Source organism: Gopherus flavomarginatus, chromosome 2 (genome assembly GCF_025201925.1).
Source record: "Gopherus flavomarginatus isolate rGopFla2 chromosome 2, rGopFla2.mat.asm, whole genome shotgun sequence".
In the NCBI taxonomy this organism is placed as follows: domain Eukaryota; kingdom Metazoa; phylum Chordata; order Testudines; family Testudinidae; genus Gopherus; species Gopherus flavomarginatus.
The window spans coordinates 116,692,257-116,715,604 of NC_066618.1; the positions used below are offsets into that span (position 1 = coordinate 116,692,257).

Sequence of the window (23,348 nt, forward strand, 5' to 3'; positions counted from 1 at the left end):
CCCTGCACACCTGCTTCAATGAGGTGGGCAGGGAGCAGCTAGGACCCACACATGTGCATTCTAACACACCCTCAGGGAGTGGCGGAGCTCATTTCTAGTTCAGACCCATATTTTTAAAAAAGAACTTTAGGTAGGGTTAACATACATCTGTATTTTCCCGGACATGTCAGGCTTTTTGGTTCTTAAATCACCATCCGGGAGGAAAATACGGATGTATGGTAACCCTATTGGTACAAAAAATACATACTGTGGCAGAACTTTTTATAGGAACCGGTTGCTAAGAAATGAAAGGCTTTTTTTTATGTTTTTTTTTTCAGTCATCCCTGCTGGGGCCCTACCGAAAATGTTCGAATTGGGCCCCGCACTTCCAAAGGCCGGCCCTGCCAGCCGCAAATGGGATTCAAAGGCTCTGGGCTCCCCGCAGCGGCGGGGAGCCCATAGCCCTTTTAATCCCAGCCACGGCCGGGATTCAAAGGACTCTGGGCTGCCCGCAGAGATTCCCGGCCACGGCTGAGATTTAAAGGGCTCAGGACTCCCCGCCGCCACAGGCAGCCCAGAGCCCTTTGAATCCCGGCGGTGGCTCAGATTTAAAGGGCTCAGGGCTCCCTGCGGCTGCAGGCAGCCCAGAGCCCTTTGAATCCCGGCTGTGGCTCCAGCGGATGGGCTGGGGCTGGGATTTAAAGGGCTCGGGCTCCTCTCAGCAGCAGGAGCTCTGGGCTCTTTAAATCTCTGCCCCAGCCGCTGGAGCCCCAGGCCCTTTAATTTGACCCTGAGGGCTCTCTTCAGCTGGGAGCCCCTGGTTGATTTAAAATCAAGTATCACCTCCCCACCCCTAACCTTCCTTTTTGGCCCACAGCTGTTTTGGTGGGGCAGCGCTGGGGAATGAGGGTTTGTTTCTGCAGGGCTGGGCGGTGCTGGGGAGGGGTGTTTCCGCCAGGCCGGGAGGTCCTGGGGGGGTGGTGTTTCCGTGGGGCCGGGGGTTTTGGCTCTCAGCTGTTTTCTTTGGAGTAATGTGGCCCTTGCCACTTTACGAGTTGTGCAGGCCTGCTCTAGTAGTTCTGTGAGGAGTGCCTGCATGTAGTGAAAGAATGCTTTTCTTTAAGAATCTCAGTACATATACAGGAATGTCCTTTTTTAGGTACAGAATTTCCTGAGGAAATACCTTGCCTACTATTTCTGGTGGAAATAATCAAGCCTGGATTAAAACAAAAATTCAATTTCAAAAGGGGGCACCAACAATAAAAATACAGTCAGGGGAGGACAATTACTCCCTTTGGGAGCTGGCAGCCAGATCTATAGATGAAGCCACTCAACCCCACTGTTTCTTCTGTTATCAGATTACCAAGGAGACCCCACCCCCATGGGGAGTAATAGGGAAGAAGCATTTCCTCCCTAGGTCCTGCCCTGGGTTGTGGAGTCTCTCACAGCCTTTAGGGATGAACTGACTAGCTGCGGCACAGGCACTGACTGCTGCAGCTGAGGAGGGCCTCAATTCTTGTGCACCACAAGCACAGAGCCTGTCCAGACTGTGAGACTCCATATGGGCTGCTGAGCATGCCTGGCAGTGTGAGGCTCTTCCCCTATCCTAGGCACAAGGGCACTTGTTCAAATGGTATTTTTATCCCTCGTCTGGCTGCTTTTTTCACCATGATTCCACCAGTTTGTTCCCCTAATGTTGCCCCTTTGCCTAGCTTCAGCTAACATTGACAAATTTCTGCTTAGTACAAACTGAGCACCTTTGACCCTACTGTGATCCTGATAAGCCAGCTCCTTTGTACACACACAGATTCGAACCCCATTCCGCTTGACTTGATGCATTTTTCCCCACTCGGCAATATTGTTCTGATAACAGGATTTTGTCCTGTGCAATAAAGTTTTGTTAAGGAGAACTCTTGACAATATAGCCAATTCAGAAAATTGGTACACAGATATTAAAAATCTTGACATTAAAGGGAAATACGTAGATGACTTACACATTTTTGAATAAATAGTGTCGATGGTATGGCTCATTTTTTGCTATAAAATGAACTGCTGCTAGAATGAACAATTCTACAGTATGCATGCAAGCACATATAAAATGTATACATACATATGCAAATAGTTACATATTACCTACGGATTCAGAAGTGACTCCATAGTCAAGAAAGAAATATAACTCCCATTCTAAGCCCGAATTTAGACCGTACTTTCTCCAAAAACCTGCTTTTGGCATGACATTTCTCATGCTTAGTCTCAGCACAGTGTAGATTTTTATTTTCTAATTAAGATATATATATTATATTAATTTTGAACATTAGAAATTGATTGGACAAGACATTTCTTGATATGAGACTTCGAGAAACAACGACTCTTTCTTTCTGGAGAAAAAGAGTTCTGTTTGAAACATTTCTGTATCATCTCAAAAACTGGAAATAAACTCTTTGAATAAATTTGGACTACAGGGGTCTGAAAATGAAGGACATGCATGAACACTGAAGGGATCCTGAATTTATTTGCACTTGTTTAATACTGTTCAAGAGACTGAGCTTATTTTTACAGCTGAGAATTTGGGGCCTGATAAAACATTTGTAACCACAGCCTCATGTATTCCATGATTCTTCAGCTGCAGACTTGCCTCAGTATCCTGCCCTGACTACAGAATTGTGCTTCAGAATCAAAGCTGCCAAAAATAAAATTACATTTCTAGCTGATTTGGTTGTGAAAGCAACAGTGTAAACTGAGGCAGTGTTTTTTTGAGTTGCAGACAGTCTGAAGCAATAGCTCAGTGAGCCATGAACTACGTTAGTTCATCTTGATGGATGTAACTTGGGAATCTGATTATAGCAGTTTATATGTCAACGTGGTTAAATATTTCACTGCTGATCATTTTTGTGGGAAGAGCTCCAATCAGTTAACCTTTCTACTTAAATCCTCTGCACATTCCTTATCTGATGTACCACCTCCAGTAGGCACTTTGTCTCAGACAGCTGTTGTGTCAGCCCTTAGAAGATGAACATGGAGCTGCTAGCCCTGCTGTGACCTTACCACAACTATGGTTGGCCACTGTAGAGAGGGAGCAAAGGAGAATACAGGTTTGTTCACCCACACAATGGCCAACCACTGTTTAGCAGATGGGGAAGAGAGGGGAAAGAGGGAATATGTCTGTGTCAAATTATGAATTCCATTTTGTGAACATCATATTATATTTCAACCTCCACTTTGAATGCAACATTCAGGGTGGTTTATTTTGCAGCAAGTACTTGACCCTTACTGGGCTATACCTAAAATGTAGGTATACCTAGCTACATTACTCAGGGCTGTGAAAAGTTTCATGCCTTGTGTAATGTAGTTAGGTCGACCTAAGCCCACTGGAGATGAAGCTGAATTCTTCTATCAACCTTGCTACCACCCCTCGAAGGGGTGGATTTACTACAGTGACAGAAAAATCCCTTCTGATGCTGTAGTAAGTGTCTACGCTACGAAGTGTAGCTGCAAGAGCTGAAGCTGTGCCACTGTTGTACGGGTAGTGTAAACATATCCAGTGGAGGGACTATTTCTAGAAAGCTGTGGCAGAGCAATCGAGGGCCATCCACACTGAATGGCTCTACCCTAGCAGAACAATAGGTTTTCTACCAGGAGGGCCATCGACTTTGAATAACTCTCTACCCAGAAGCCAAAGCTGTGTTGGAGCCTGTAAATTCCCCAGCAGAAGCCCATGGACAGAATAGAGGATATAAGTTGTTTTAAAAGAGGACAGCATGTTTGCTGGTGACTTAGGACTTGTCTACACTACAAAATTAAGTCGACCTACAGACACTGCAGTAATTCAATTGGCTGTTGGTGTCCATACTGCCCTCTTTCTGCCGGTGGTGTGCATCCTTACCAGGAGTGCTTATACAGACTGAATTGGGACGCTGTGGGGCACTGGCAGCTGTGCAAGGCTCATAGCTGGAGCCTCCCAACTGCCCTGGGGCAATAGCCAGAGCTGTGAACCAAGCGCAGGGCTCAATTTCACAGCATGGAACCTACCAGCAGTAAATTTGACATTCTTGTGAGTTTCAGGGCTGCTTCTGGCTCAGAACTGGAGCCATGAAACTGACAAGAATATACATTTAACTGCTGGTAGGCTCCATGCTGTGAAATTGAGCCCTGCACTGGGCTCATAGTTCCAGCTGTCACCCCAGGGTGCTGGGGGTGTGACGGGTTCGGTCACAGAGACCCCATCGGGACTGTCACCTGACGTGCTGAAGCTACCTCTGAGCCCATTTTCCCTGCCAGCTTGGGACTCCAGAACCCTGCCTTGTTGAGCCACACATACTAGCCTGCTGCAACACAGACCCAGATCTGGTCAATGTCCCCAAACCAAAAACTACTCAGCAGGTCACCTACCTCCAGCACCCAGACTCACAGTTCCCAATGGGATCCAAACCCCAAATAAATCCACTTTACTCTGTATAAAATGTATATAGGATAAACTCAAATTGTCTGCCCTCTATATCACTGATAGAATGATAGGCACAGCGGTTTGCTCCCCCAGATATTAATCACTTACACTTTATTAATTAACAAACGTGATTTGATTAAGTATAAAAAGTGGGATTTAAGTGGTTTCAAGTAATAACAGACAGAACAAAGTAAGTTACCAAGCAAAATAAAACAAACCCCACGAAGGTCTAAGCCCAATACATTAAGAAATTGAATACAGGTAAACCCCACCCTCAGATGTTCCAATAAGTTTCTTTCACAGAATAGGCTCCTTCCTAGTCTGGACCCCATCCTTTCCTCTGGTACAGTCCTTGTTAGTTCCAGCATGCATCTTAGGTGAAAAGCAGGGGCTGTCTCATGACAGGGACCCCCTTTGTTCTGTTCCACCCCTTTTATAGGTTTGGCACAAGGTGGGAATCTTTTGCTTCTCTGGGACCGACCCCTCCTTCTAAATGGAAAAGCACCAGGTTTAAGATGGATTTCAGTATCAGGTGACATGGTCACATGTCCCGTGAGACCCAGCCTTCATCCTTCCAGGGCTGGCCCGCACACACCCAGGAAGGTTTGCCAGTAAACAGACCACTTACAACCAACTGTCCTAGTCAAAGGGAGCCATCAAGATTCTAAACCACCATCAATGGCCCACACTTTGCATAATTACAGTAGGACCTCAGAGTTACACTTTATATTTCTAATTTCAGATACAAGTATGATACATACATACATACATACAGGATGACCACACAGTAGATTATAAGCTTTGTAATGATACCTTAAAGGAGACCTTAAAGGAGACCTTAAAGGAAACATATTCCAGTTACATTATATTCACACTCATAAGCATATTTCCATAAAACATTATGGAGTGCAGTGTCACAGGGGGCTCCAGCTGTGAGCCTGCCACCCGACTGACAGCTGGGCTGGCATGCAGCTGTGAGCCCACTGATGGGCTCAATTTTACAGCATAGAGCCTAATCAGCAGTGGCCGTCATGAAACTGACAAGAATGAGAGCCAGTAGCCAATGTAAGCAACGCAGTTTCTACATGGACACTGTGGGTATGTCTACACTTACAGTTTTGCAGCGCTGGTAGTTACAGCTGTGTTAGTACAGCTGTATAGGGCCAGCGCTGCAGAGTGGCCACACTTACAGCAACCAGCGCTGCAGTGTGGCCACATTTTCAGCACTTGCAGCGCTGTTGGGAGTGGTGCATTGTGGGCAGCTATCCCACAGAGCACCTCGTCCCATTTCGGCGCTGTGGCTTGTGGGAACGGGAAGGAAGTGTGATTGTCTTTCCAATTCCTGTTCCAACGCCCCGTGGTGCTTTGCTACACATTCCGAGCAGTTTGGCGGCATTGTGATTCTGCAGCGCTTTTTCTGCGATTTTTGTTATAAATGGATCCTGAGCAGCTGACGACCTTATTGATGAATGTTGCCAGCACATCGCGCATGGCAGTGGAGCTATTCCTTCAGCTGCAAAGTGAGAGTGAGAGTGAGAGTGACAGTGAGGAGTCAGACGATGATATTGAATCGCCTCACTGTGAAGACAGTAAATTGCTTGTGGCAGTAACAGACATGCTCAGCACCGTGGAACGGCGTCTTTGGGCTCGGGAAACCAGCACTGAGTGGTGGGATCACATCGTCCTGCAATCCTGGGATGACGAGCAGTGGCTGCAGAACTTTCGGATGAGAAAAGCCACTTTCATGGCACTTTGTGCTGAGCTCGCCCCTACCCTGTGGCGCAGGGACACGAGATTGAGAGCTGCCCTGCCAGTGGAGAAGCGGGTGGCTATTGCAATCTGGAAGCTGGCAACTCCAGACTGCTTCAGATCGGTGGCGAACCAGCTTGGAGTGGGAAAGTCCACCGTTGGAATGGTGCTGATGCAAGTTTGCACAGCCATTAATCGCACCCTGCTAAGAAGAGCTGTGACTCTGGGGAACATGCAGGACATTGTGGATAGCTTTGCAGAAATGGGGTTCCCTAACTGTGGAGGGGCAATAGATGGGACGCATATTCCTATTCTGTCACCACCCCACCTGGCATCAGAGTACGTTAATCGCAAGGGGTATTTCTCCGTGGTTCTGCAAGCGCTTGTGGATCACGGTGGGCGTTTCACTGACATTTACTCAGGATGGCCTGGAAAGGTGCACGATGCACGCATCTTTAGGAACAGTTCCCTGTTCAGGAGGCTGAGGGCCGGGACTTTTTTCCCAGACCGCAAGATCACAGTAGGGGACGTCGAAATGCCCACTGTGATCCTTGGAGACCCCGCTTACCCCTTAATGCCCTGGCTCATGAAACCATATACAGGGAAGCTTGACAGGAGCAAGGACCGGTTCAACTACAGGCTGAGCCGGTGCAGAATGACTGTGGAGTGTGCTTTTGGCCGTTTGAAAGCATGCTGGCGCTGTCTTTATGGGAAGCTAGATTTGGGGGAAAGCAGCATCACCGCTGTTATATCCGCGTGCTGTACCCTCCATAATATTTGTGAAGGGAAGGGTGAAAGATTCAGTGAGGAATGGACCTCCGAGGTTCGACGCCTAGAGGATGAGTTTGCTCAGCCAGAGAGCAGGGCTAATAGGGAGGCCCAGGAAAGGGCTTCAAGGATTAGGGATGCTTTAAGGGAGCAATTTGATGCTGAGAGCCAACAGTAATGTTTGATGCATTTGATGTGCTTTGCTTTACCTTGGTGTATAATATTTACCACTTCCAGCAATAATATAACGTAGTGAAAAAGAAAAAAAACCTTTATGCAACATACAGTACATAACAGGCAAGGGGGTTGGGGTGGTGGACTGTACATTCACAGGTTTGAATATGCCCTATTTTGATCACTATTCAATGTCTGCTGCACTTCAGGATTACTATGCTGCAGAATAATGGGGGTGGAGTGAACAGGGTAAGAATTATAGTTATCAGGGCTGGTAGGTGATCGCACAGGTGTTGGGGGCAGCTGGGGATAATAAGGAACTGGCTGCTGGAGAAAGTTGTTTTGTGGAAATACTGGGGAACAAGGAAGAGGGCTTTGGGAGGGCTGTGGGTTACCACGGTACATATTTGTCTGCATGGCTACAAGAGACTCGAAAGACTCAGTTTGGCGAGCCAGGAGGCTTATCATCTGCTTTGTGGTTTTTTTGGAAGACAATTCCTTTCTCCTGCTTTCTGTTTGCCTCCATTCATGTACACTCTTTCTCCATTCATGTACACTCTCTCTCCATTCATATGTCTTCTCTCTCCATTCATACGTCTTCCTATTTTCTCTGTTGTAGTGGCTCATAACAGATTTGATCAATTCCTCTTTTGATTTTCTAGGATTCCGTCTCAAGTTCTGCAACCTACGTGAGGCCGGTGATCCGGCTGCAGTAGTCAAGGTCACTAGAAAAAAGAGAGATAGAACCATGTAATACACAGAGGCTACATTGTTTATTATCACACGTTGAAGGACTTTTTAGACTTTTGGTAGCATCCTTCTCACATACCTCACATAACACAGAGAGGGCAGGCAAGCTAAGTCATGGTGAGCAATGGGGTGAGTGGTTTTGCCCCTATTTCCCCTTGGGAGTGGGAACTGACCAATGGGTCACTAGGGTTCATCAGCAATGGGTACAGGAGGTAGTTGGTGTCCTGAAGAGGGGACAGTAGTGAACAGGAAGGTGTTGAGCTGCTTGCGGGGGGGGGGGGGGTGTTCTTTGGTCCGCGTTCACGCCGTCCTGCTGGTGAGGGCGGGGGGGAAGCACCGCAGTGCTGGATGCCTGCTTGGAGGGGGGTGCATAACACCAGAGCACACCGCGGTGCTGGATGCCTGCTTGGAGGGGGGATGGGGAACACAGGAGCACACCGCGGAGCTGGATGCCTGCTTGGAGGGTGGGTGGGGAACACCGGAGCACACCGCGGTGCTGGATGCCTGCTTGGAGGAGGGGTGGGGAACACCGGAGTGCACCGCGTGGCTGGCTACGTGCTGGGAGGGGGGGGTGGGGAACACCGGAGCACACCGCGGAGCTGGATGCCTGCTTGAAGGGGGGTGCATAACACCAGAGCACACCGCGTGGATGCTTACGTGCTGGGAGAGGGGGTGGGGAACACAGGAGCACACCGCGGAGCTGGATGCCTGCTTGGAGGGGGGGTGGGGAACACCGGAGCACACCGCGGTGCTGGATGCCTGCTTGGAGGGGGGGTGGGGAACACTGGAGCGCACCGCGTGGCTGGCTACGTGCTGGGAGGGGGGGGGTTAACAACAAAGCGCCATGGGCTGGGGAAACGCGAACCTGGCGCCCTGCACTCAAGTATCCCTAAACTCTCAACAGGGTTTCCTACTGCCAGACATATCACTGCTGCGTGTTACCTGGGAAGAGAAGGAGGGTCTTCTACAGGAATGTGGATACCGCCCTGGCCCCTATGCAGCTTGCCTATGTGCAGCCATGGTCCCCCCACCCCTCGCTGCACAGTGGATCGGATGAGTTAGCCTGACCGGGACAGGGACCACGGTGGCTCTCCCGATCAACTTGAGAAAGCAAATTGCAAACACTCTTGCTGAAACTTTTCAAGAGATTACCGAGGCAGATTACAGAGACGTGATAGAGCAAATCAATGGGCTATTCCACGTTTAGGCATGCATGCAGGCAGCCATAACCAAAACCCTCCTCTCCCAAAACATAAAAATCTACTTACCCCGAGCACGCTCCTCAGCTTCTTCCTCACCATCAACTTCCAGCTGCTGCGACTGGCTAGCCTCCTCCTGGCTTGAGAAGAGCTCCTGGCTGCATGTGTACTGGGACTCCGGGGTGTCTCCCTCCACGCCAGTAGCCTCACTGTCGCTGTCCTCTACAACCTCCCCCACTTCTCCCTGCTCTGAACTCTCCATTGTGCTCCTAGGATTGGCAGTGGGGTCACACCCAAGTATGGCATCCAGCTCCTGGTAAAAACGGCAGGTCGTGGGGGCAGCTCCTGAGCGGCGATTTCCCTCACGAGCTTTGCAGTAAGCACTCCTCAGCTCTTTAATTTTGACCCTGCACTGCAACGCGTCCCGTTCATGGCCCCTTCTCATCAAGGACTGCGATATCTGCCCATAGGTATCATAATTTCTCCTTCTGGAGCACAGCTGTGCTTGCACAGCCTCCTCTCCCCAAACACTTATGAGGTCCTGCAGCTCTGCATTGGTCCATGCTGGGGCTCGTTTGGTGCGTGGAGGCATGGTCGCTGAGTGATTGATTGATTAATTGCACTCCACCCCTGGCTGAGCAAACAGGAAGGGGATTTTTAAAATTCCCGGGGCATTTAAAGGAGGGGTCAGGTGAGCCCAGGGCAGTGGAGTTTGCATGATTACCAGAGCGGCTTCTAAGGTATGCTGGGATACCTGCTTATGCCATGGAGGTCAACAAAAACGCTGGTGGGTGTCTACACTTGCTGACCAGCGCTGGATCACCAGCGCTGGATCCTCTACACCCGAGGCTCAACCGGGTGTACAGCCAGTGCTACAAACAGGGAGTTGCAGCGCTGGCCGTGCTGTGCAAGTGTGTACACATCCTAAGTTGCAGCGCTGTAACCCCCTCACCAGCACTGCAACTCTGTAGTGTAGACAAGGCCTGTGTCACCCTAATTACATCAACATAGCAGGACACTTACTTCGGTGGAAGCTGCATTCTAGTGTAGACACTGATATAATTAGGTCAACATAAGCTGCCTTACATTGACCTAACTCTGTAGTGTAGACCAAGCCTTAGCCACACCCCCAAGTCATCAACCAATACCCACTCGGACCATAGAGTCCCACGAGGCACTGTAGCCAGGACGCTAGTTCACTGTTCAGTGAAGGGGTAAATTTATATCCTTCCCTTGTGCATGGATGTGCTGGGGGTTCAGCCCTCATCAGTCCAGCACACCTGCACACAACAAGGCAGAATTTTGGCACAATCTTGACAGGGAAGATATTATCAAGATCGTGCAATGTACAATGTCCCTGACAAAGCACTTTTCAAAGTATTTAATAATTACACTCTGATAGCGTGCAACACAGCCAACAAAGAAGACTGCACAAGTTCAACAACTCATCAATCACCTTAGGCATTAGAATGCACTTTGTTTAGAAGACCATTTGGCCAAGACTCTGTGTTATCCTCTACCCTTTTAAAAAAAAGTACCAAGACATCTCAAAAATCCAACTCAAGATGGTGTGAAGAGATTTTGGTTTAATTTCTGATCCAGTTTCTCATTTCAATTCAATGAGACTTTACAGGAATACAATGCCGCTGTATGTGCTCTGTTACCTAGGGAGGTGGTTTGTGCTAGAGTTTATATTGTTTATTTTGCATTAATTTGTTAATAAAGCCATGCCCTAGGAAAGGGAGTGAGTTCTGACCCTAAATAGCATGTGAATTTTGTTTTAGTGACAGCTGGGAAGGCCACCTGTTTACATAGAGCTGCAGGAATTTTCTCTACCACATGATATATGCAACACAATGCAGTAAGTGTTAACAATTGGACTGGAGATGTGGGAACCACCAAACCACTCTGTGCTCCCATTGAGTTACCAGCGTCTCTTTTCCCTCAGAGCAGGGAAAATGAGTCTCTCTTTGTATCAAACAGCCAGATGTGGGAGATGAAGAAGAGAAAGACCACGATTCAAAACTGTATTCTAAACTAGTGTCTTCATTCACCTGCAATGAGGTGTGTGCTGCACTCCAGGGAGCATTCACGGGCTGCTATGGCAGAGTAATGTCTGTATGCTGCCATCCCTCAGGAGTTCGGACATGAGGGCGCCAGCTCAAGCTCCACAGGATGTTCAAAACAGGCTGCCCGAAAAATATATTTAACTAATATATTCCTGATCTGCCTTGCCACTGGCCACACCCCCTTGTCAGCTGGTCCCCTGGAGGTGGCCATGATGTTTTAGGTCCCTTTAACAATGCAAGTATGTTTATGGCTGACTTTTTACCTGATTCTGGGTCCTGGCTAGAGGTGGGGTGGGGAGCCCCAAGGGGGAGTTAATTCTATTTTGCAGAGGATTTAGATATTTTGAAATCTGGTTTTGTTCCAATTAGGAACGAAAACCAAAATTTTTGAAAGTCTCTGTGAAAATGACTGGAGCCTGGCTCTGGGGCAGTCCCACCTAACAGTTGCTTGAGCTTGAGCCACAGATCCTGGAAGCCTCATGGGTAAGCTGGCAGGAAATCAGGCAGGTTTCAGACATAACCGTGCCTGGCAGGCCAGGTTCCAGCCTAGGTTCCACTGGAACTCCACCAGAATCTAACAGTCTCTGCAAGACATTTTAATTTTGACGACTTGGCAAATTCTGATGAAAGTATGTCCCGCTCTTTTTCCAGCCAGCTTTAGTCCTGGGCTTATCTGCCCTATATCCCTAGGTCCTTTTCTGCATCCCTGTCTAGAGATTGGCTAGCAGTCTAGCAAGGACCTAGTCTAGAAAACACTGTTTTCCAACGTGTCTAAAAATCTGTAAATCATCAGTCAGAATTGCTATAACAGTGTTTAAAAAACAATTCCACTGAACCTTTTTGAACTGTCTGCTACTGCCCCTCTTCCTGGGGCAGCTTTTCCAGTTTATCAGATAGTTATATGACAGGACAGCCGCCAGGATAGGAAGCTTTGTTGTCATCCTGCGCACTGTATGTGGGTGAAGAAATAATTATTTCATTCTCTCAACTTTACTTTTTCCTTTAATCATGAAATTAAAAACAAAAAACAAAACAGGAAGCTTCTCCTCCTGTTTAACTTTGTTTCTAATTGAACTGGTTGGATTTAGAGCAGTGACTAAGACTTGTCAATAGTCCTAAAAATATTAGTATGCCTTAATGACATTTCAGCTACAATAATCTTACTTGAGCGGGTCTGAACATTGTCCTAAAAACCTCTCCCTCTCTCACACACACCATGCATTGGTCATATTTTTAATAATAATTAAACTAATAAATGAAGAGGCAGTCTTCAGCAACCCAGTAAGAAAATCATGTTTAGGAAAAAAGTTCAGAAGTATTTTTGGTTGGAATAAATTAATACAATAGGTCACTTTAAAGGTTGTATATGTACTATGGTTTTATATTAACTCTTTTCTTCAATTTATTCTACAGATGTTTAAACAGCAACACTTGAACTGAGTTTGATTAAAACAGAGCATACTGCAGTTAACATCCTATAAGAAGCATTAGCTCATTACAAAGCCTGGGAACTCTACTTAGCCCTTCCTCCTTATCCCATCACCAATGTCAGTATGTAAACAAGAGAACAGCATTGCTAATGGACCTGTTGTGAAGACCAAGGAATTAGTCAGTTGAAAGAGAATAAAGGCTTCCTCTTATACAGCCCATGTGGGACAACTAATGTTCATCAAACATCATCTAGTTGTAGGTGTTTGTACAGCTTTAAGCTTGGGTGAAGAACAAATGGAGGGACCTCTGCCCAAACTGAAATGAGAGCTGGTGCAGACTCAGAAGAGCCGAAGTGAATCCTACAGCTGCAGGTAAAGAAATCATTATGCAGATAAAAACAAGAAAAGAACAGCTGAAGTTGTAGCTTCCAAAGTCAGACATGAGGGTCACACACTTTGTATGGTCTCCTAACAGTTCACAACCCCTGCTTTGTTGTGATTTATTTTAAGATATGGAGGTACTGCCTACTAAGACTAATGATTCTAATAGGCCAGAGCCCAAGAGCCTGATTCTTCACTGTGCTACACTTGTTACAGTAGTTTTACACCAATGTAATTGCACTGGAGCCAAGAGAGTTGTACAACATTGTGGAGAATCAGGCCCCATGTCCTTTCCTATTTAACAACATAGTGAATGTCTTGCTGTTTTGTTTTCATCTCCTGTAAATTCAATTAACAAGCGATTTCTAGTCATCCAGCAAAGAAGATACAAGCAACTATTGTGCTTGTGTGTGTTTATTTGCATATAAATGTGTACATTTAAATGCAAATTAGAAGCAAGCACATGACAAGTTGCCAAAGTGAAACCAAATTTTCAGTGGCTTACAGTTTAGCAGTTAGTAGTTAAAATCTAGTCATCTGACAAACTGAAAAAGATAACTGACATACTCATTGGTATATTATGCCTGTCCTATTTCTGACTTTAAATGGATAATTCATTAAACATGATACTTAGTTTTCTTATAATTTACAAGCAGTGATTGTAAGATCACAAACAAGCCTTCCTTGGCCAATATTGGCAATGATTCAGCAGTTACATAAATTTCCCCTTCCCTGTGAAAAGCATCTCTCTCTCCTAATGAACTGGAGCAGCGCAGTCCTCATCCATGTTTCCAGTGTGTTGTTCAGAAACAGGCACAACAAAGAGGTGAATTATGGGATAGATCAAACGGAATTCTGGCATTTTATCCCACATTTCCAGAATTCTCTATGCTAGAGGTTATCCCACAATACACATCAGAAGTTTCCATTAAAGCAGAGAGCCTGCAAGCAGTATAGATCTCAGGGAGAACACCACACTTCCAGTGACACAGCGCGCTGTCACAGACACAAGCACTGACACACGCATCGGCACTGTGCACTCCACCAAAACAGATTTGCGGGCACCACTATGCCAACCAACCTTTTACTGGTGTGACTTTTGTCTATGGGCAAGCCCTTATATATAGGGCAAAATCCTGCTCTTGCCAGTACATGGTCTATATGGGGGAAAAGCAGAACAGTAGGAGACAAGATGTTCCATGAGCAATCCTGCCAGCATTGGAACTTGGAGAAATGGCACCAAGCTCTCAGGACTTTACACAGAAAGCTTTATGTCCTGAACCCCTAACATTTTCTATGACAGCAGGAGTGCTCTAAGCACACTCTCATTACTCTCTCAATTAAGATCCATGCACAAAGTTGATTGATTAATGCAACTCAGCAGCAATCAGATCCTACATGTTCTATGATTCCACTAAGCAATATTGCATAGCATAGCTGGTCTGGTGGCCTTGTAATCTGACCAGGAATCAGTTGTTGAGCCTGAATGAGCATGTTCACACACATAAGCGAGCAGGCGCATAAGAGAGACAAAGACTGACTGGAATTTAGAAAGTATTTTGGATTCATCTGGATAAAAAGCTCTGAAAGCAACTCCTCCTCCTTTGTGAAGATTAAGGCAGGCGGGACAGCTACAAGAATGCTGCTGTAAATGGGGCAATGGAAATCAAATTATAAAACTGCAACAGCTAAAATATTCAACATGATGCATTAGATATCCTTCCTATCCTGTACAGCCTTCTTCCCTCTCCCTCCCTCTCCTCCCACATGCACACAAAATGAGGAGCTTGCCTCTTGGAAGACCTCCATTTATTCCAGTTTTAATAAAAAATAGTAAGTATTACTTGGAATTGTGTGCAGCCGACCTAGAGTGACGATTACACATGGAAAGAGAGAAGGGCATGTGAAAAGTATTGTTTTTCAAATAATTTGAAAAGTGGAACTGTTGTCAAGTCAGGAATTGTCTGCAAAGATGCTTGGGAACACATCAGGAATGGAAAGCACCTTGAGGGAGGAATTTTCTAATAACTAAAAGGACTGTTAATCAAACTGTTTGCCAAAGAAAAAGGTCTTTCATTTAGGGATTAAGGGTTACTTTAAAATGGCGCACACACAGGTCAAACCTACCTATTTAAATTGTATGGATTTAAGGTCAAGGACCGTGCCTTCGTTTGTTTGTACAGTATGCTGGGGCCTCAATCCCAATTGGCGCCTTTTGGCTCTATTCCAATGCAAATAAATAAAGTAAAAACAATAATTCATAATGTTAGAGAAAATATACAGCTATTTTCTTTTTGTTTCAGGAAGAAGGATAAGTCATTCTGAAATAAATAGCTTCCATGAGAATGTACAACTTCTTTGTGCAACTGCTGAGGTGTATTACGAGGCTTTTTGTTTTCTTTTGAAGCAGGGGCATTAGCTATTGCCAGAGGCAGAGCGCTGGGCTGGATGGGCCACAGGTTTGATCTAGCATGGCAAACCGTACACCTTTTGGAGTGAACAAGTAGCAATGTGAGAATGACATACGTTTCTCTAACACCCCCATTCATTCACAAGGAACTCAGACACGATTGGGGTACATACAAGAATCACTTGACACACCACTAAATTAAAGCTACCTCTGAGGGAGAAGGCAATAATCATTCCGCACTAGTGAGTTCACATGGTATAACACCGTTTTGGCCAGTAAGTGAAGAAAAATATAGCCAGTCAACACCTCAAGATTTGAGAGGGCAGGAATGCAGGGCCGCCCAGAGGATTCATGGGGCCAGGGGCAAAGCGGGGGAGCGGACATAAAATAAAAGATGCCACCCGCTGCGGCGCTTGTACTCACCGGGCAGTGCTCCGAGTCTTCGGCGGCAGTGGGTCCTTCACTCACTCCGTGTCTTTGGCAGCACTGAAGGACCCGCCGCCAAAGTGACGTCAAAGACCTCAGAGCGAGTGAAGGGCCCGCCGCTGAAGCACTGCCGAGGACCCAGACCGCCACTGCCTCTAGCCAGGGAAGGGATTATTGGCCAGGGCTCACGGGGCCCCTGCGGTGCCTGGGGCAAATTGCCACACTTGCCCCCCTCCCCCCCCCAGGCAGCTCTGCAGGAATGTAGACTCAAATATGTAAATATCTCTATGTACTATGAAATAGCTAATGCAGAGGCACAAACTGGAGGTTGAGAAAATCCCTTGTCTCAGCCCATATATACCTATGTGGTATGCATGAGGTCTTGTCTCAGGCTCACATCTTGGATGTTGTTTGTCTGGCATATGCAAAATTTAGGAATTGCCAAGGTTGAGTGCGTGCAACGTTATCTCTGCCCCCTTCTGCATCTGCATCACAATACAATCACATAACGATATAATACCTTACTATTTTTTCACAGGTTGAAAGGTTTGCAGTGAGTAAGGCAAGGGCTCACAAGAACCCTTGTCCCATTCACTGTGCATCTTGGGCTCTGTTTCTCTGGCATACACAAAACCCTAGATGATGTCACGTGTATCTAAGGCCGTAGAAAATTTTTAATGAAGTTACTATTGTGGCAAGTCACTTCCTTTGTCTCGCCGGACCAAGCACTTCCCCCTCTGGCAATGGTGGGGCTGGGGTAAATCAGCCCCACCTCACTCTGGGCAGCATTTGTCCTCCCCCCTTCTGTGCTCCTTTGGCCAATTTCCTAGGTAGGCCTCAGGGTAGGCTTACGGGGTGATTCTCCACCAAACAAAAGGGAAATAGTCCCATACACATAAAAACAAAGGGTGATACCTTCCCCTGTCTCCTCACTGGGGCTGCGAGTCACCCTGTAGCCTGCCCTGGGGTGTCAGTCCTTCCTCTAGCAGGCACTCAGACTTGTCTGCTTCCCCTATGGGGAGGAGCACAGCCTTCCCTCCTGGAGAAGCTTACTTCCCTGAAGCCACTAGCCTGGTAGCAGCTTGTCTCTCTCCCCCTCCTGGTTTTAAAAGGTCTCAGGCAGCCCTTAACTGGATCCAGGTGTTCATAATTGACCTGAGGTAACCCCTTCTCAGCTTATAGGGCTAACATATCTGACTTCCCACACCCTCTTGCAGCTGTCTGGCCTGACTTTGTCATATATCCCCCCTCCCTGCTCAACACCATTGGGCTACTTGGTCACACTATGCGTTGTTAGAGAGACCAGATCATACAAATATATTGGACAGAGCTCAGGTTGAGTACACAATCTTTCCTTTGGCATCTCTGAGTGTTTAACCATGCATCCTAAATGTTCCTATCACATAGCTGTTTAGTTTTTTTAATATGGATTTATGTATAAGGTGGTTTAGAGTAATTGTCATGACATCAATTGGTTATTGAAGGCAGTCGTTTAGCATGTTATCTGTATGTAACTACTGCCTTTTCCTTCTTGTGTAACTCATGTTTTAATTTGGGATGAGAAAGACTGTGGGAACTTGCCAGCGTCAAGAAGGAGAATAAATGTCTGTTTGTCAAGGGCAGTCATGATTTGGTAGAGTAGTCCCAGTGTCTCAGCAGATTACACTAAAACCATAGGTTCTGTTCTGATTCATTTCATTCTAACTTTCTACTTTCCCTCTTTACCTCTATCCCCTTGCTACCATAATGCTCACTTTAGAAAACAACTGTCTTTGTGTTGGATCCCAGTGCATAATTCCTTGTCTGATTATGGAATTTGTCCTCCATCACCACAAATGAAGCATAGGGTGTCCCAACACCTGTAAATAATCCACTGGATAGTAGTGGGAAAATTCAATAATCAGACCAACAAGGAAACAAAGCACTAGGCTCATCAAAGAGTCAAACCTGAGTTTAGGGAGAAGACACCAGATGTCGTTGCGGAGGGAGGGGAGAAGCAAAAATGCCAAGGAGAATTAGGAGTCAGAGCCAGGGGAGAAGTGGGAAGGCCACTGAGCAAAGTGGGAGAGAAACAAGCACACTCCCCAGCCAGTGACATATACTGCCATCCACCACCAGCCAGTGACATGTTCCCACGACTGACATGCAGTGACACGTTCCCCTTACCCATCCACATCCTAACCCCCAGACAATGACATACGTCTCCTGCCTATGCCTCATTCTTTGGCATTACTTTTGCCTATGTGGTTTTGTTCAACCCCTACCAAGCGCCCGACTTTGAACTAAATAAAAACCTTTCCTGATCATAAAACCCTGTGGGAGCCACTGCATTGGTTCAGGTTTCCAAACGGATTCTTTAAGAGGAGGAGCCTTTAAGAAGATAAATGCACTCCAACCTGAATCCATTCACTACCTGCCAAAATCCGCCCAGTAGAGTGCTACTACTCCCCCAGCCGTAATACAATCCAAAAGAATATGTTCCAATTCGGTGTTCCTACACTGAACCATCCTATGTTTGAATGCAATGATCTTGGAATTACTGGACCCGCTGAAGGGCAGGCTATGCTCTTATCCCTTCTACTGTCATCTCTATATTCACTAACACCAAAAAATCATGAGGGAAATAATGGGGTGAATAAGGAGAAATGAGATTCAAAGGATAAGGATTTTTTTAAAAAAATTTCTTTCCTCTGTTAGGGTGGTGAAAGGAAGGCAACCATAAATCTACACTTTTTTAGAAGAGGTATATCAAGTTTAAATTTTGCTAAGGACTCCCTTTTTGTAAAGCAGGGGAGGAAATAAACATCTGAATTCAATAACTGTAGTTAGTGGTTTTCTTATAACATTATATTATGCTTCAGTTAATTTTATTGACAAACTTGTTAGGGGCTCAAGTCCCATTTACTCAGGACAGAGACTATACACTTTTTTGTGTTTGAACATCCCCTTGCACATTGTAGGAGCAATAGTAACAACAAATTAATCTCTGGTGAAACTCTACTGAAGCCCACTGATATACACCACAGATGAATTTGACCATTTACATAAAACACGCTCATAACAAAATGCACACAAACTAAAAAGCAGACTACTATTTAGACAAAACACAGATTCTGCTGCATGTCAATTAACTTACTAAGTGACTGATGTACATGCTGAAGAAACTATACATGTTGAAACTTTCCATTTAATTATAAAAAGTGAAAAGAACTTTACTCTGGAGCACTGCCAGTTTAACTTCATTCTCTAGTTTACAAGAGAAGATAGAGGAGTAATCAGAACTGAGGTTATATTGCCTTTTTCTTTCTTCCTCCTCCTGCTCTCAAAAATGCATTGTTTCTGTGACAGAATCTTCATGGTACCTAAGCATTCCAGAAACATGGAGCTCCCAGCTGGCTTACATTCCACTGATTTATCTCTGATTAGCTAAGTCCCTCCTGCTATACTCTCCATCCCAGCCTGATCTAGCAGTACACATAAATGTTAAATTAACCTACTTTGAAGAAATGGCTAAAGTTTGAGAAAACTGAAAGCTTCTTAAAATAGGGTTACAAGTGTTTTCTTGCTAGGAAAGGAACAGTGGAAGAGTTGCTGTCCAAGCACCTGGCTATTCACAAATCAACACATTCTGGTAATTTGGTTCAATGGAAAGGTATCAGGCAGGGAATCAGGAGATTCTGGATTCTGTTCCTATCTCTACCCCGGCCTTCTGTGCAAACTTAGGCATTTCACTTCCAGATCTGTATTTGTAAAGCACTTTGAGATCTACTGGTGATGGGCTATATAAGAGCTAGGTATTGTCTCGCAACGGCAACCAAAGAGTAAAATTCCACATGTAGATGTTTGCAGGTTCAGAGCAGGGTTTAAATTCAGTTGGAGCCACCCAGAGCAGAGCTCCAGTAAATATTTTCAAACCCGCCAGAGCCTCGGTGCATCCTGTGAATAGAAACCCAGAGCCCGGCACACTCCAAGGGGCTGAAGCCCTGAGCCTAGGGCTCCAGGAAATACTCGGGGAGAATTTAAGCCCTGGCTCAAAGCATAATGGTCTAATCTTGTGAACTTGTACATGTTTATCCCCTACATTTAGATATAATATAGCAAAAGGTGGACAGACAACTTAGTGCAGTGAGGAGAGAATGACAATGATTAAGTGAGAGAAGTTCATTTTGATGTCTCTTCTTCCAACACTTATATCACATTCTGACTTCAGTGCTGCTCCTCCGCTATACATACATATATGCACACTTCTGGAGCACACGTGGTCTAACAGCAGGCAGGGCAGCCCCTTCTCTCAGGGATCTCAGCCTAACACCAGTGCCTGGTTACCAGGGAGCAACACTACCCCAAGAATTGACTCTGATATCAGAGACCAGAAGCAGAGAACAAACCCTCCTGCTGCTCACACAGCTCCCTCTCCCAGACCACTGGTTCTACAGACAACACTGCATAAAAAAAAACTAATACCACACCATGTCTTTCCAAGAATGAACATTTGCTCACACACTAAGTAAAAGAACTTGGAAGATTATGTGTAACAGTACGACCTTGTGACATCTGCCACAATAATATGACTACTTTGGTTTGCTGAGTGTGCATCTCATTATTGTTTACTATTATTTGTTCTTCAAAACTTAACTTTCCCCTTCCTTTCCTTTTCCCCCTCCTCTTCCTACTTTTTCACTGTCACCTTCTTCTCTGTGCTTCTGCCTTTTGGTGAAAGGAAGGTGGCTGGAGTAAAGACAAGGGTACATCAGGGCTTTCAAAAAGACTTTCAACTATTATCTCCAAATTAATTTTAAAACATTCCAATTATAATCTCAATCATTTTGAGATGGAATTTTCAATCTATTTCTAATTTTTAAAAATAATTCTTGTTGATATCCAAAGACACCAATCAAGATCTGGCTAGATATTATACAAACACATAGGAAGACATATGCCAAGCCCTGAAAAGGTCACAACCTAAGGCTTCAATCTTACAGCAGTTAGCATGCAGGCAGTTGCTGCACCTGGGCAGAAACCCATTGACTTTATCTGGGCCACATGTAGGCACAGGAATCTATTCTCCCATTACCAATTGCAGGATTGAGACCTAAATAGACAAGACAAACAGATAATACACAAAATTTACAAAGCATTCAAGGTGCTGTTAGGCATATGTCCTGTTAACCTCTCCTCTCCCCGCCCCAACCCTTTTGCAAATAAAACATCTTCTCATCCTTGTCCAGGTGCCTTAGCCAGCATGTTCCACTGCCCCGCCCCTAAGCATTCTCTGCATCCCAAAGACAGTGGAGAGGGGCAAGGACGAGGTGGGGCCATTCACACACTGATGAAATCAGAAATTTCCTGAAGCAAACTGCAGACCTCCATTCTCCAGTCTCCTTTAGCTTAGGAAGGCAAACTAAATCCTTTCCAACACTCTACATAATAAAACAACATGAGATATAGCACTAATTCTCATGCCTGTAACATGTTATTCACACATGAAAGGTTTTTTGTTTTAATCTTTGAAAGAAGCCAGCATTGGTATTGCCAAATGCATTCCTATTAGCTGTCGTGAGAAAAAAAAACCATCCTGTGTGAAAGATGTGCTGCTCTCCCTACTTGCCAGCTTCACTTTTAAACCCAGCCAAAACAAACTGTTTTCAAAGACAAAATAGACTATTAAATCCTTTGCCAGAGTCTGCCTTGTATCCAGTCTGTAAGAAACCCACCTGGTTTATCAAGTCTCCAAAATAGGTTTTATCATCTGTTCAGTACCTTTCAAGTATAATTTTCCCAGTAAGCTACTAATTATTCACTCAATTTTTTAAACGAACTTCTCCATCTAATTGCATTAAATTAGCTGATGCAAGCTATTAAAGAAAATAGAAACCTGTTAAACACAAAGCTTGAGCACTGAAAACACAGTCAACATAGTCACTTAAAACAGATCATCATTTTAAAATATACCATCAAAACATTCATTATAGCTACTGCTTGAGAACTGTATGAAAATTTTAAAACAATATGGGACAAATTTTGCTGTCCTTACTCAGCCTATAATCTGATGAAAGTCCTGTTAACACTATGGAGTGTAGAATGATTAAGAACTGCAGGTTTGACCTTTTGTGTTTGTATTCATATGAAGAATAAATAATAAGTCAGATTTTTCATGCTTCTTATTCATGTGCCACGGTAACGGTAGAACATATCACAAATTTAGTTACAACTGTGTGGTTAAAAATTACAGATTCTTGAGTGAGCAGGAGTGGAAATCAATGGCATCTGTTTTATTCAATGAAGGGTGAAGGTGGGGGGAAATACTGACATACAGCATTATTGAAATTTTACATGAAATATGGCATTTTTCTTAAAAACCTAGCGACTTATAGTTGACCTTTAAAGTCTGAGTCAGACTTGATGAATAGTGCTCAGGAATAATGGATACTAAACTGATTCATCAGCTTAAAGTATGAAACCATGCAGGGATATCTCTGTATCACCACACCTGCCTTCCTGAATATTATACACTTTCAGGCTGTACCATAAAAAACACACTACAGTATGATCAATGTAATTCTTACTATACAGTATATATATGTTCAGAAATCTAGTTCTCTCTATCTTATTAGACATCCTATCTTGTCCCAGCAATGTTGCCTTCTCAACTCAAATATTTAATATTATTATTTTAAAAATTTAGTAGATGTCTCTGAGGTTTAATTCAACTAATCTTATACTCACTATGTTCTAAGTATTTCTTAGTCTTAAATGCTTACATTCTTTTGAATTTTCAAAACTAAAGCTATTAAAAACATTCTTAGTAATATAATGGTCAACATTTCAAATAAGTATTTGCTGCTGTGAAGTTACTTTGCATGTCAAAAATACAACCTGTAATTATGGGGTGGCACTAGAGAAAATTGCAAATCCTTCTGCAGAAAGAAAGGCAAGTTGCTGGTCATAACCATATACCAAAATACCAAGAAAAGTATTGAAGGAATTCATGTAGGAACCTGGCTTTCCACAACAAAACAACAAGGTCTCTTCGATTTATTCTTACTGTTGTTTTTAACTAGAATTACACTGTCCAGTCCAGACATGTTAGCAGTTTTGTAAGTGTCCCATGTACAAGTATGTCTTTAGTCTTCACTGATTTATAAAATCAGCAGGTGAAAAGGTTATTTTGATCTAGTTACAAGTTAGCTGTTAACAGGGAAAATGTATAGTAGGGCAGGGCAAAATGGTTCAAAGAGTTAATAACTTGCCTGAAGCTTTGCTCAACCCTCAGTCCTTTTTCTCTGATTTGGATCAGTATAGATAAGGAGCCTCCTCCCACCTACATGACCTTCTGATGGGCTCTGGCTCCCTGTCTAACTAGGTTTTTATAACATTGTTCATCACTGTAGAATCTGGGTGCCTTCCACAAGAAATAAACACAAATCTATGATTCCTTAAAATCTGTAACAGCCCAAAACAATCCCTTCCCTTGTGATGGCATTCCAATTGGTCCCAGATCCTTCCCCCTATAATACTGTAACCCATATTAGAGAGCGGCTGAGATCAACACAGGGTATTGTCTACCCC

The 23,348-nt window shown here is 44.7% G+C and overlaps 2 protein-coding genes across 7 annotated transcripts in view; both read right to left on the reverse strand.

Moving 5' to 3' along the window:
• PLEKHG4B (pleckstrin homology and RhoGEF domain containing G4B) overlaps positions 1-23,348 on the reverse strand; it is a 222,456-nt gene that overhangs the window by 102,843 nt on the left and 96,265 nt on the right. The gene's annotated exons all lie outside the window — the stretch shown is intronic.
• Positions 7,224-9,763, reverse strand: LOC127043948 (uncharacterized). Its single transcript, XM_050938245.1, has 2 exons — positions 9,133-9,763; positions 7,224-7,839 (listed from the first exon to the last, which is right to left on the reverse strand). The coding sequence occupies exons 1-2, from the start codon at positions 9,653-9,655 to the stop codon at positions 7,268-7,270; spliced, it is 1,095 nt and encodes a 364-aa protein (XP_050794202.1). The 5' UTR covers positions 9,656-9,763; the 3' UTR covers positions 7,224-7,267.

Bases quoted from the DNA above. Each gene is read 5' to 3' on its own strand.
- LOC127043948 (XM_050938245.1), bottom strand. From the start codon at position 9,655: ATGCCTCCACGCACCAAACGAGCCCCAGCATGGACCAATGCAGAGCTG. The intron at 7,840-9,132 runs GTAAGTAGATTT...TCTTTTTTCTAG, and splicing joins AGCTGAGGAGCGTGCTCGGG to TGACCTTGACTACTGCAGCC.